This window comes from Rhagoletis pomonella, unplaced genomic scaffold (genome assembly GCF_013731165.1).
Source record: "Rhagoletis pomonella isolate Grant_MI unplaced genomic scaffold, Rhpom_1.0 Rhpom_scaffold_00001, whole genome shotgun sequence".
Classification (NCBI taxonomy): domain Eukaryota; kingdom Metazoa; phylum Arthropoda; class Insecta; order Diptera; family Tephritidae; genus Rhagoletis; species Rhagoletis pomonella.
In genome coordinates this window covers 9756003-9769488 of record NW_023458555.1, presented here as the reverse complement: position 1 = coordinate 9769488, position 13486 = coordinate 9756003, and the positions used below count along the sequence as shown (strand labels likewise).

Here is a 13486-nt window from a genome sequence, read left to right as displayed (position 1 = left end):
TCGATTATTTGTATTTCTTTCTTTTGCCTTAATTTAGTTTGTATTATAGCATTCTAAATGGGGTGTTTGTTATGCTTTTTTTGTTTTGTTTTTGTTTTCTTATTTTTCATTTGTATTTTAAATTTTTTTGTTTTTGTTTTCGTTTTTTTGTTTTTTTTTTTAGTAAATTGTTGTGTGTACTTACTAATTGTATAGCTATCAGTAGTACTGTCTTCAAAGTGAATCGTCTGCCGCATATATCAAATAAATCTTCAAGTGATGGACCGAGCAATTCCATAACAAGTGCATTGTACTTGCCGCATGGACCGAAGTAATATACTTCGGGTACACCCTCTGCTATAATTATAACAACAATTGAAGAATAGCAAACTTTAACTTTCTTATTGAATAACAAAAAGATTACAACAAATTAAAAAGGTATTACTGTTTTAGGATTTTGCAACAAAAAAAAAAGAATATAGATTTACATAGGTGGATATCGTTGATGGGAAGATGTCACAAAAATCGCAAAAAAGGACGTAGGAGTGAAAGTTATTGCCGCAAAAAAAAAATATATAAAAAACAGAGTGACTAATATTTTTGCTCTCATAATGTTTTGACAAATTTTTGAAGATTTATTTAACAGCTTTTTGTCTGATTCGGCTGTGCTGGCTGTTAAGTTTTTGTTGTTGGATTAGTTAAATTAATAACATTTGCAGTTTTATGGTAATACTGCGCTGAGGAGTCTATAGAATCGGTTGTTGGGAAGGCTTCGGTCGATGCGATAAAACTATTCACAGAAGTAGGATGACAAATATATTTACAGCAAAAGTTTGTAGGGATAGGTTATGGGTGGAGCACTAGAAATGTTAGTACAATAGCATTTTGTATACCTGACAAATAAAACGAATATTAATACACGAAGCAGCAAGCAAATAATTCGGTTCAGGTTTTCAGGAAATATATTTTAAGAAAGTGATGTTTTTTTAATTTTTTAATGATTTAATATTTTTTTATATTTTTTCTTTTTCTACTTTTTCATTTTAGAGCATGATTTTCTTTTAATTTTTATATTCTACTCTGCCTTTTTTGCAAATTCTTGTTATCAAATGAATTTTCATTATTTTTCAATATTTTTTATTTTCTTTGTTTCAATTTCTTTATTTTTTGCTTTTTTTTATTTGGTATTTATTTTATTCTATTATTATTTTATTATTTTTGTGCTTTTTTAAATTATTATTTTTTATCATCTTTAGCATGTCCTTTTAAATATTTGCGTATTTTTTATCATCTTTATAATTTAGTTATTTAATTTTTTATTTTTTTTTATTAAGTTTTTTAGTATCTATATAAGTTTTAATTCATTTTTTAATTTTTTTATTATTTTATCATTTTTGTTATTTTAAATTTTTTTGCTACTTTTTATTATTTTATTATAACATTATCATTTTATCGCTATTTTATTATTTTTTTCATAGATATTTTTTTATTTTCTCAAGTAGCTTTTAAATGTATCTGCCTTTCAAACGCTTTTTTTTAACAAAATTTGTGTTCAAAGATACACTTCAAAATCTACATGAGAAATCGCTCCTTAATTTTCATTAATTAATTCTTTTAAAATAAAAAGGAATAAACTTGAATATGTATATGTATTTACTTTAAAATTTTCGATGAAATTTGTTTAATATTTTTTTTTTTGATTTTTATTATTATTTGTTTATTTACGTTATTGTTGCATATTTCCAATTTTTATAGCCTTTTCTTTAATTTGTATTTTTTTTTTGTTACATATTGTGTAAACATAAAACATATATTTTCATATATTTTCTATTATTCATTTTGTATGATTGAATTTTTTGTACTTATTATATATTTTTTAATAATTTTTTTTTACATATTTTATTTTATTATCTATTTTGTTTGAAAGCGGTTGTCTTGCCTCTTGATTTGTTTATACTTTTTTAATTCTTTTCTAAATTTTCTAAATTAAATTTCAAATTTGTTTATTTATTCGTTTTTTATCCTTTTATTTTTCTTAATTTTTTTTAATTCATTTATTTATTTAATTATATGCGTTTCTATTTGCTGATTTGTTGAAATTGAATTCTTTACTAATGTGCCTTATAATTTATTTTCACCGCCTACATTCAAAACTAAAAAAAAATCTAATCAAATTTTTCTGAATGCACTACGAAGTAGTAGGTAGCAAGCACTTCTCTGCACGCACACAAAAAATAGATGTTCTCGAAGCATTTTTCGAAAAAAGTCTGCTTCCGTAAATTCACGCATTTACTTATAATTAGAGATATGTTTTAAAAATAAATATGTATCTACAATAATGGTAACGTAAATCGATATAACTCCAACTCACAGCAAATTATACAGTAACTACTAAAATTATGTACTACTAAGTAATAATAAATAGAATAGTTTGCTGCTTTAAAGCGTCGCCTAAAATAATTAATTTTTTTTTATCTTTATAACATAGGTATACAAAAAAAACTGAGCAGTTCTTTAGCGAGTAATTCACTAAGTGGGGGCGTTTAAGCAAGAAATAATAATTCAATATTTATATGTTTATAATCATGTAAAATTTTCAAAGCTTTGCGCCGGAACTTTCCTCCAACTTGTAGTCTATTTTGAGAAAAATGTTCTTTCATTCTTAGAAGCTCATATCCAAAACGTTGGAAAACTAAGATTTTCAAATTAACAGCGGTGGCGTGTCACACAAGTACACTCGGTGTTAAAAGCCTGCTTGGCTTTTACAGCTTGTAACCAACATGCAGAATGCAAAAATAGATCAAATACATCGTTGCCATTTTTCTATTCAACAACAGATCTCTTTAACTGGATAATTTGAATATAAATTTAATTAATAAATTATGTTTTCAAATTGCGTATCTCAAATCTGAGCAAAAAATTATAAATACTCAATATTACAATTGCATCTTTACTTCATTAACAAATTTCCCTGTTGCCAATTTTCAGGCACGTTATCGATAGTCCAGTTTCGAGCAAAGTAGTATGTACGCGTTGTTGTCAAATTTCGTAAATGGTGAGGCTCTCGGCTTTACTAAATATTGCTTCTGAACGAACTCCTTGTCCTTTTGTCAAAACATATTTCGTTTTTCTGCTTGTGAAGTATGCATTTAAAGCCCGGTTTTCAAGTTTTTGGGAACAGCATATTTTTCATTGTTTTATTTACTGTCGTTTGGCTACTATATAACTTGGCTATTTGGTGCATCAGGTCCATCTTATATTAAAGCTAATACAAAACTGATATATTTCATTTCGCAAAATTAGTTTACGAGTGATAGAGAAAAAAGGACGGGGAGTGGTTGGACGGACATATGTACATTTTTAGTATTAAAAATTTTGATTTATTTAAAGAAGTAAGAAAATGTCGACGGCTGCATGGAACATCGAGCTAACTCGGCAGAATTCGGTTCGAAAACGCCTTATCCCAGCTGCCGCTTCAAAAACGGCCCATATCAACATATTTTCAAATGAGATAGGGCGTTCTTTAATCAAATTCTGAGAGATAAGGCGTTCTTGAGCCATTTTCTGAGATAGGGCATTTTCGAAGCGGCTGCCGAGATAGGGCCAATCTTCCACTCAACCGTCGATATAATCTGGTGGCGCCTTAGAATTCGAAAAAAATATAAATATTTTATATAAATATTTTATATAATTTTTAAAATAAATTTTCTATAGAGCTATTGTTTCGTTTAAATCGCACTAAATAAAATGGCTGTTGGGTTGTTGTTTCATTGGAAAATAACACAGGACGACGAGCGAAGGTCAGGAGGGGGGGAACCAGCAACACAAGACGCTGGCTGGGATTAAGCATGCAAAGATATCGGGCTGCGTACAATGCATCCTCTTAGGCATTTTGTACAATGAGGGCGTTAAGTTGTTGATTGTTCGATGTTTTTTTTTTACAATTTTTAGTAGCAACTTTGCTGAGTTTAGTCACGCGTGAGTTGTTGTTAGTTTCAGTAAATTAAAACAAAGCTTAGAAAATGGCATTTGCTACTAACGAATATTTACATAACTATATAAGTAACTAAGTATGTATGGATACCTACATACATACATACGTACATACCTAAGCAATAACAAATGATTTTCTACTTCTGAGGCTAGAAAATCATATGTAAATCTAATTTAATTAACTACAGCAAAAATCAATCTACTACGTATAACTCACTAAATTAACAACAGATAAGAGCTTGATACTAAAAACAAATTTATTTACAAAAAAAAAAATTAACTAACGTTAACTGCATTTATATCGAATACTATAATCAACAACATATTGACAAGGTTGTTTAACAAAACCAGCAAAACAAAACAAAACGTTTCAACAGCAAAATTCTCCAAACACAACGTAACTTTGGCTAAAAAATCCCAACTCGGGTTTTGGCTAATTTTTTATTTAATAATTTTTTTACAAGGTCTGTTAGTTCAATTGCGTCGGCAAACAAGAAGGTCTGATTCACAAAGTGTACAAATTAACGAAGTTAAAGATTTATTAATCAAATTAATACATAATTTTAACGAAATAGGGCAAAGTAAAAGAAAAAGTGAATAGGAAAGTCTGATGTACACTGGCGTTCAAAACTGAGGTAGTGATGCTTTTTTTTTAATTATTCACAATATTTTTCAAACCAACACTTTTTTGAAATTTTTTTTAATACTTTTAATGCTGTTTTAGCAAAAGCCTCAAACTTTTGGGAAATTAAAAAGAAATGAACTAAAATTCAAGTTTTTAAATCGTATTTTTAGAACATTTTTGGGTATACCCAGGGAATTTAAGAGTTCGTGTTGATTTTTTTTGCGGGGGCGTTTTGCGAATTTTTTTGATATATAAAGTGCAATTTATAAAATTATGCGTTAATTAAAAAAAAAACAAATTTTCGAACGGTCTGGGCATTTTCTTGCACAAGAAAATCATGTTTATACGGAAAAAAATTTATCAATATGTATTTCATTAGCTACATATACATAGGCGCATATATAACTGCAATTCTGATTAAGAGTGAATTTTTGATAAAATTTTTAAAATTGTATTTTCCTAAAATTTGAATCTTTGTTTAAACTGAAAAAAATCAACATTCATTCAGTTTTTAACGCCAGTGTACATATAGTGGTGGAAAAATAAATAGGGACTCGACATTTTAACAAATTTTTCCAATTTTTAGTTCGCTTATTTAATAGTAGTTATTATTTTTTTTTATAAAAGCATAGCAAAATTGCATTTAAATTCTTAACTTTTTAATCAGAGTTTTTAGAATTTTTTTGAGTAAGCACTTTTATAGCCGATTAAATTTGAGTAGAAGTTTTAAATTGCTAAAAAATCGCGTTGATTTTTGATAATTTTTTATTCTGAATGTATTACTTTTTTCATAAAAAAATTCCACCATACTTTGTATGGAAGAAAATGCGTTCAAAAATATTGCCAAAACTCAACGCGATTTTTTAGCAACTTAAAACTTGCACTTTATTGTACTAAAATTTAATGGGCTATAAAACTGCATACACAAAAAAATTCTATAAAGTTTAATTGGAAAATTTAAAATTTAGATGCAATTTAGCAGAATTTTTATAGTTTTTGTACAAAGTTTGAAATATAAATAAACAAAAGACAAATAAGAACAATTTTTAAAAATGTCGTGTCCCTATTTATTTTTCCACCACTGTATTTATATGTACTTTCTATAAACGAAAATATCGCCAAAACAACTTGAAGTAAAGAAAGAGACCTATTCTTAGCCAGTAGATAAAAATAAACTACGCAACAAAGGGAAAATTAAAACAAATGAACAAACGTTAGATGGAAAGTGAAGAGTACAAAGCTAAAGCAGCAAACTACGATAATAATAATATAGAAATAAAAAATATAAATATATAATGTGAAAACCGGACGCATATAAATTGTATAATTAAATATGTAGACAAACCAAAGCAAACAATTTTGGATTACCACAAAAATATATACAAATTTATTATTTACAAACTAGAAAAAAAAAATAGTTGAGACACTTATTAGCGTTTAATTAAAATTTATAAAAAAAGAAACGTATTCCTAACTAATACTATTTGATGAAAATTTTAAATTTAACGATGCTTAATATCGCAATAAATTTTAAGCCTTAGCTTAAGGACTTGAAAAATTCGTATCAATACAGCAAACAGATCTGAGGATCCTCTCAGATGTAAACCTCTTTGTTTATATTTTTGCAATAAAACTTTCAAATCTACACTCTGTCTAATATAAACGTGACCGGCGATATTGTAAAAATTGTGTTATTGCAAACAAATTGTTTAGTAAATTTCGGTAGACAGATGATTTTGTATTGCGAACTTTGCTAGTTTCATACTCTGGAATAAGCGGCTAAAGAACTAAAAGGGATCTAAAAAAAAACAGTCACATGATCATTGATTCTTTGTAACAAAGTCGAGCTCATTGGTGCATAAAGCTGAAAAGCTTTTGAAGAAAGTGTCGAAATACATATCGATGGCTTTTCTATAGTTCGACCTAGAACTTTTTCTGTAAGTTTGTTCTCTTCACCAAGTAGTCTTTGTTAAACTGGGAGAGAATCTTTGTTTTCATTTTCCCACTGAATCTCACTCAAATCACTCTGCATTTACTTGATCGACCACTTAGTAAGCTCTTTTAAGCTCCTCATATGTAAACCTACATATATTGGATTATCTATAAATCTTTTCAAATTCCCGCAGAGTTTTCGACGCTATACACTTTTAACCAAAATATCAATTATCTAGCCAGTCACTTAAAGAGTCCACTTTCACTATCACCTTGAAACTGTGAAGAATACGGAAAAGAGCTCAAGTGGCTACATTGACGGTCAAAATAACTTTCTAAAGAAATTTCGGCAATATAAAGACTTACTTTATTTCGAAACCCATTTGCAGATATAAGTATGTATATAATCGAAATCTAGAGAAGTTTGGTAAAACACCGATCCAAGATAGTGAAGATACCGAAACCAATCACATTTTCTGTGCAGAAGCTTCCGAAAAATTTAAATATTTTAAGCACCTAAAGATATTGGAATCAACAAAGTGCCTATATGAATGCTAATGGAATTTTTCGAGGTCAGCTAATTTCGTTTTTTTTTAAGGTTTATTCCACTTTTTTATTACGGGGTTTTTTTTTTAAAAATTTTTTCTTTTTCCCTTTTTTTTTTTTTTTTTTTTTTTTTTTTTTTTTGCTTCCACTTTTAACTTATGTCTATTGCTATAAATAACTGATTTAGGACTACTCTTTAATACTAAACAAAGATAGATATGTGTACTTTTTTTTTTTTTTGAAAACAGAGTAAGCAGCATAGCGTACATATAACTTATTGTAAAAACGAAAATTAACGATAAAATTTAGAAAGAAAAACATAGCTCAGTATATAGAGAGTATAGGATTACGAAACAAAGTATTCATACAAAATACGCAATTTATTTAAGATAACATGATAAACAAGTGAATAACAATAACAATAGAAATTAAACAAAAGTAAGCAGAACAGAAAAAATATAAATCAAACATAATGTGGTAAACTTACAAGTTGCTTAGCTATCATCAGTACAGTCTTAAGAGAAAATTTACGGGAACAAATATTGAAGAGATCTTCTAAGGACAGTCCCAATAACTCTAATACCATGGCATTATAACGGCCACCACATGTGCCCAGATAATACACGCGCGGTATACCCTCTGGACATTCATCTACGCCGTTTTCGAATACAAAAAGTGGTCACGTCAAAGGATTTATAGGTTTTTACATTTGGTTGATTTGATCAATTGGCGATGTGTTTGTGAAAGATGAGCATTGATATGAATCCGGGGTTAGCAGACGTAGGCAAATAATCCAAGCATTCATCAACATCCGGCAGGTGTGTACAGGGTGTGGCATAAATTCATCGTTTGGACGTAGTGGTGGCGTTCAAAGGATGTTTGGTAGTTTTTTGTTTTTCAAGGATTTGTAGTGCGTTGGTGAATTTATAGTTTTTGTTTAAATTTTTTAAATTTGTTTAGCAATAGATGGAAAGCACGCGCGCAGCAACAGCAACATTTATACGCAAATATACAACAATAAAAAAAATAAAGTTGATACAAATTATTCTCGATATTACAGACTACAGTCGTTGTGAATGTATGGATGTAGTATATGTATATGTATTGAAATGTATATACAAAATTGGAAATGTGTAATCCTATTTTCGCTAATATTTGATTACGCTATTTCTGTTTTTCTAGCTCACGTATTTTATAGCGATTTTTATACGCCGAAATTGCTTTCAATAAATCACTTGTGCACCGGACCTTCGAAATATGTTCGAGAAAATCTATTTTTTCTGCTTAGCCTATGTAGTTATTAAGTTATATATTTTAGCCCTCGTTTTGTGTACCAAAAGTTTTTTTTTTATTAGACCAAAAAATTGTGAAATTTGCGAAGGCGACAACGGTGCTAGACTTTTTATTTGACAATATCAAGCTAAGTTAGATCACTTCAAAGCGGGGTGTTTATAAATAAAAAGCGTGAGAAATAAAAACAACCAAATTTGACTTTTATAGAAGTGATATGGAACTTTGTTTTGTACCAAAGGTGCAAATTTTCACATAAATCGATTGCATGTTATAAATCTTCTAAAAGCTTGGGGAAAATGCGCTAAGTTTAAAAGCTGTGGAAAATTCTAGGGAAGCTTTTTTAAGAAAATATGTTTCTTTTTTATAATTCAAAAAAGCTCACCATTAAAAAGCTCGTCGTGAGTGATCTGATTTCATAAAAATGTCACTTTGCGAAAGAAGCTTTTAAAAGCTTTACCTCAGGTGCCTCTAAAGTTGTGATGGGCATTACCTTACCCGCGGACAAAGCCCTTTTAAGCTTTCTATACACTTCCTATAGGCGCGTGCAAGGTGAAAGCTCTCTCTGCCCATCGCTGCCCTAAAGCATAATTACTTCATATCACCCGCGTGCCACATTGCACTAAAGACAACAAAAATAAACAATGGACATCTAAAAGCTAATTCAAGGCAGTAATACACACAGTCAGTCTGCTTTTGAGGACCTTATTGAGGTGTAGAAATGGGTATTCTTATCACTCGGATGCAGGGAGAATACGTATGTATCTACATATGTACATATAAAAAAAGCTTTGAAAAATTTTCAAAGTTCGGCAGCATTGAGTTAGACGAATGTAAATTACGCAGAGAACTGTCAAAAGCTCAGCATGTTAGCCTGTGATCTAAATTGAAGAGCTTTCGAAAGAGCTTTGCGAAACTCAAAACAACGCTTGATGCTTCAAAATGTTTAATGCATGTCAAAGAGAGCTTATAATATATTTAGGCCTATGCAAAATGTGCAGTAACCTTGATAACGGATTTGGAAATGAGCTTTTTAAATACATAACTCCAAAAGCTAGCTTTTATGCTATGGTTTAAAAGAACCTCACTTCAAAAAGTCGAACTCGAAAAATTTTATTCGAATTTGGTTGCTTTTATTTCAAAATATTAGTAATATTTTAATTCAGAAAGGAATATGTCAACATTTTTCAGAATTTCGGGGTTCTATTCAGCAACTTAATCAAACGGAGTAAGAGAGTTTTGTTTAGTTAAGGGACCGTGGGAGAGGGTAAAAAGGCATTCAAGTAAAAATATAAATGTATGCAGGGTAAGGTTAATTCATAGCTAAAATAAACGAAACCGATTACATACCATGTGATCCTAATAGTTTATAAAACCTATACTCTAAATGTAGTTGCGGAGCCTTTGACTTCATAGGCTCCATTTTTATTGCTACGTGTTCATTGTTGTACAGATTTTTGCCTGAAATGAGAAAGAAAGAAGAATACCAGTGAATAAAGGTTTGATAAAAAATTTAAAAGCAGTTTACATTTAGACAGGAGAAGCGCCTAAAAGTAGACGCTTGTGTAGACTTAAATTCGAGAAGAAGAAATATTCAAAGTGCATAGCAAAATTAAAGACTCAAAGATTATACACATTTTAGCTGCGGCATTTCACCGAAAACATTTTCGCAGGCAATATTTTTTCACATCGCATTCAAATCGCATTCGAGGTGAGTTTGAAAATTTCCGAAATCATGCTTCTCTCTCTAATTTCCCGGAAAAGTTCAACGCCTGTATTACCACAGCATAACCTTAGACACAAAATATTGCATTCCGAAAATTTTGCAGGCCATGTCAATGCCATAAACATTAAACATTTGCGAGACCAAAGTGTCATGTTGCACAGTGACAGTGACACTGGCCACTGACTGTCAGTAAAGCATACCAACATTTAAAATTTTGCACACAAACATACACACTATACACCACATTCAATCATCATCGAAATTGAGCAGGCAACAAATGACAAAAAAAAACACGGATGCATTTAAATGCAGTGCCACTTTTTTGGCATACATCAATTACATACGCATGTATTTATGTGTGTGTGTGCATGTATATGAGAACAATAACAAAACGCCAAAAAATTTAAAAAAATCAAAATTTTCATTCCATCATTGATTGCGTGCAGCTCTCCTCCTACCTGCTGCATCAGCGCCGCCGGAACTGGCGCTGCCATTGCCGCTGCCGGTGCCGCTTGAACTGGCAACAGTGCTGGTGCTGCCGCCAAAACAGCACATGCGTCGACCTAATGGCAAAGCATTGCAAAAGCGAAACAAACAAAAAAAAATCATTCAGTTTTTTTGCACTCTCGATTTGTTTTTCTTTACTATCGCTACTTTTTTTATGGAAATTCATTCATACGACAGCCATTTTTATGATTTATGAAGGTCACAGCAGCCAGCTATCAACCAATGTGATGGATAATGAAAAATTGAAAAGAAAATCTCGCCAATTCAGTGTGTGAATTGCTTCCAGAAAACTAGCTATAATCTTTGTGTGTTTGTTTTCTGTTTTTTTTTTTCAACAAAAAATCGTCTTTTAAAATAAAAAAAAAAAAAAAAAAAAAAAAACTGCGCTTTCAGATAAAATAAAATTTATCGAGCCCTAGCCGCCAAAAAGGATGTAAGCGGCATTTTTTTCATAATTTTCTTTTTGATGTGAAAATGTGCATAAAAAAAAATTTTTTAAATGTTGTTTACACCTTTTTGGGCAGCTAGGGCTCTATGTAATGAATTTACAGTGAAATTTAAGATGAATAACCGTTTTATTCGATAACAAAACTCTGGTTTATTCGATATTCTAAAAATCACGATTTCAAAAGAACCGTCAAAAAATTTGGAAACCCTAGTTTTGGAAAAACCGAGTCAATCACAAAATACAAATGTTTCTGTTAGTAAAAATGCAAACCTTAGCCTCCATTTACGGAATAGAAAAAAGCACAATTTCCATCCTTCGCTGGATGCTGTTTTTTTTTTTATAAATAAACTTTCAAAAGTATTTTATTTCTAGAAGGCAATTTTAGCGCATGGAAAAATCAATTTAATTTCAGTGATATATTTTTCCCACAAAGAACAGCCATTAGTGAACTAAATTTATCACTCAATGTTATTGGAATTTTCAGGGTCAAAACCTTCTCCACATTATTAACTAAGAACAAAATAAAAAATAATCAAAATTTGCAACTAGATAATAAAATTTTCATACATAATAAATTCATGTAAGCACCTCAGCACCTTGCCCACAAAGTTTGCGCAAACGGCGCTATTCGCACATTCCTATAACACGTGTGCGCCGCGCCGGCCGTCCATATCTGAAGCACTGGCGTTGATTAAAATTGACTTATTATGTAAATAAATATACATACTTACATAAATAAATACAACAAACATAACAGTTGATAATAAAAAAATATGAATAAAGTAAATAAGCTAAAACTAATAGGCAACAAATTGCTGATTGTGTAAAAAATGTGAAAAAAAATGCCCCGCTCGCTTGTTGCCACCTCTTTTCTTTGCTGTTATTGCTGCTACTGCTGTTTGCGCAATTAAATAAAACTTGCAAATAAATGCAGCGCGTAAACAAACAAAAATTATCATTGGAAAAAAAAAATATGTACTCATAACAATAAAAATGAATGAATGAATGAATGAATGAATAAACATTATCATACCGGACGGGAGAGCAGAGCAAATATGAATATTTATATGGAAAAATAGCGAATGCAAAAAATCTATTGAAAATGTAATTGTGTCAATGACTAAAGTTAAACAAAAAAATAAAAATAACAACACTGCTAAGCTTACGACCGGAGTGCCTGACTCACACAATCGGCTCGCTTGAGCTGTTAATTACTTCTGAGAAAAACTCTGCTACTAACTGATAACACTCAGCTATTTTGCTGTAAAAATTTATTATTTACCTCGACTCTACAATGCATTTTATTAACACTTCGTTAGAAAAAGCGCGTGAGTGAGCGTCTAAAATGTAATTGGCATTGAATAAAATTAGAATGCATGCAAATCGAGAGAAATAAAATTTAATTACAAAAATTAAGTAGGTATACATATACATATAAAATAGGTGAGTACAAGGGGTGGCAAACGGCAGACGGAACGGGATGGGAAGGCTACGACGGCATTTTAGAGAATCTCTATGTGCGAACATTTGCATATTATAATACACTGCTGATGTGTCTTTGTTTTATTAATTTTTGCTATTCTCATTTGGAAATTGTAGACGTCAAACACGCAGGCGTGGAAGCAGAATTAAAATGTACAACAAATAAAAACAAAAACTTACACCGCTTGACTTTGAAAAATTGGAATTTTATATTGCGCTGATGAAAACCTCAGCTCATGTTGCAAAGAATTTGTAAAAACGCAGGGATAAGTAACACTTAAGAGGCAATTTAGGTACCGTATGGCTTACTGAATTATTGACGCGGTTAGTGTATACAAATGCACATTGCACTGCATCACAGACAATACAAATTTTACATAGCAAATTAAAGTGTTGAAAGAAAAACGACAATAAAAGAGTTAGTTATCGAATCATGGCGTCATGACCCACCGGCGCTAATACATACATACATACAGTGGTGGCAGATATAATAAGACTCGCCTTAGTTTGAAGAGTTTTGGCTATATTTCTTTGGCTTATTTTATGTTTAATATTTTTTTTTTATAAAAGTTATAGTTATACAACAAACACCACATAAATCCATTTTTCAAACTTTGTTTAAAAATTATAAAAATTCAACAAATGTTCACCAAATTTTCAAACTGTTTATTCCGAATTTTCAGAAAAATTTTTGGTATGCAGTTTTGTAGCAATTTTAGTATAATAAAACGCAAATTTCATTTGGCTACAAAATACCGTTGATTTTTAAGAATTTTTTTCGCTGACGGTGTCACGCATTTTATCTCATACAAAGTGTGCTCGACAATTTTTTATATGAAAGAGAGTATGGTCAACAAAAAAAAAAAAAAATTGTAAAAAATCAACGGTATTTTCGAGCCACTTAAAACTCACACTTTATTATATGTACTAAAATTAAATGCGCTACAAAACTGCATAC

The 13486-nt window shown here is 30.3% G+C and overlaps 1 protein-coding gene across 11 annotated transcripts in view; it reads right to left on the bottom strand.

Annotated features, from left to right (window-relative positions):
• LOC118738384 (casein kinase I) overlaps positions 1–13486 on the bottom strand; it is a 53469-nt gene that overhangs the window by 20117 nt on the left and 19866 nt on the right. For 5 of the 11 annotated variants that reach the window (XM_036469372.1, XM_036469334.1, XM_036469327.1 and 2 more), the window contains exons 2-3: positions 9716–9826; positions 7563–7726 (exon numbers count right to left, since the gene is read on the bottom strand). In XM_036469372.1, the coding sequence (XP_036325265.1) occupies positions 7563–7726; positions 9716–9826 (275 nt within the window). Of the gene's footprint in view, positions 1–184; positions 337–7562; positions 7727–9715; positions 9827–13486 lie in introns of all 11 variants that reach the window. The other 6 variants (XM_036469379.1, XM_036469343.1, XM_036469365.1 and 3 more) reach the window with 2 other exon arrangements.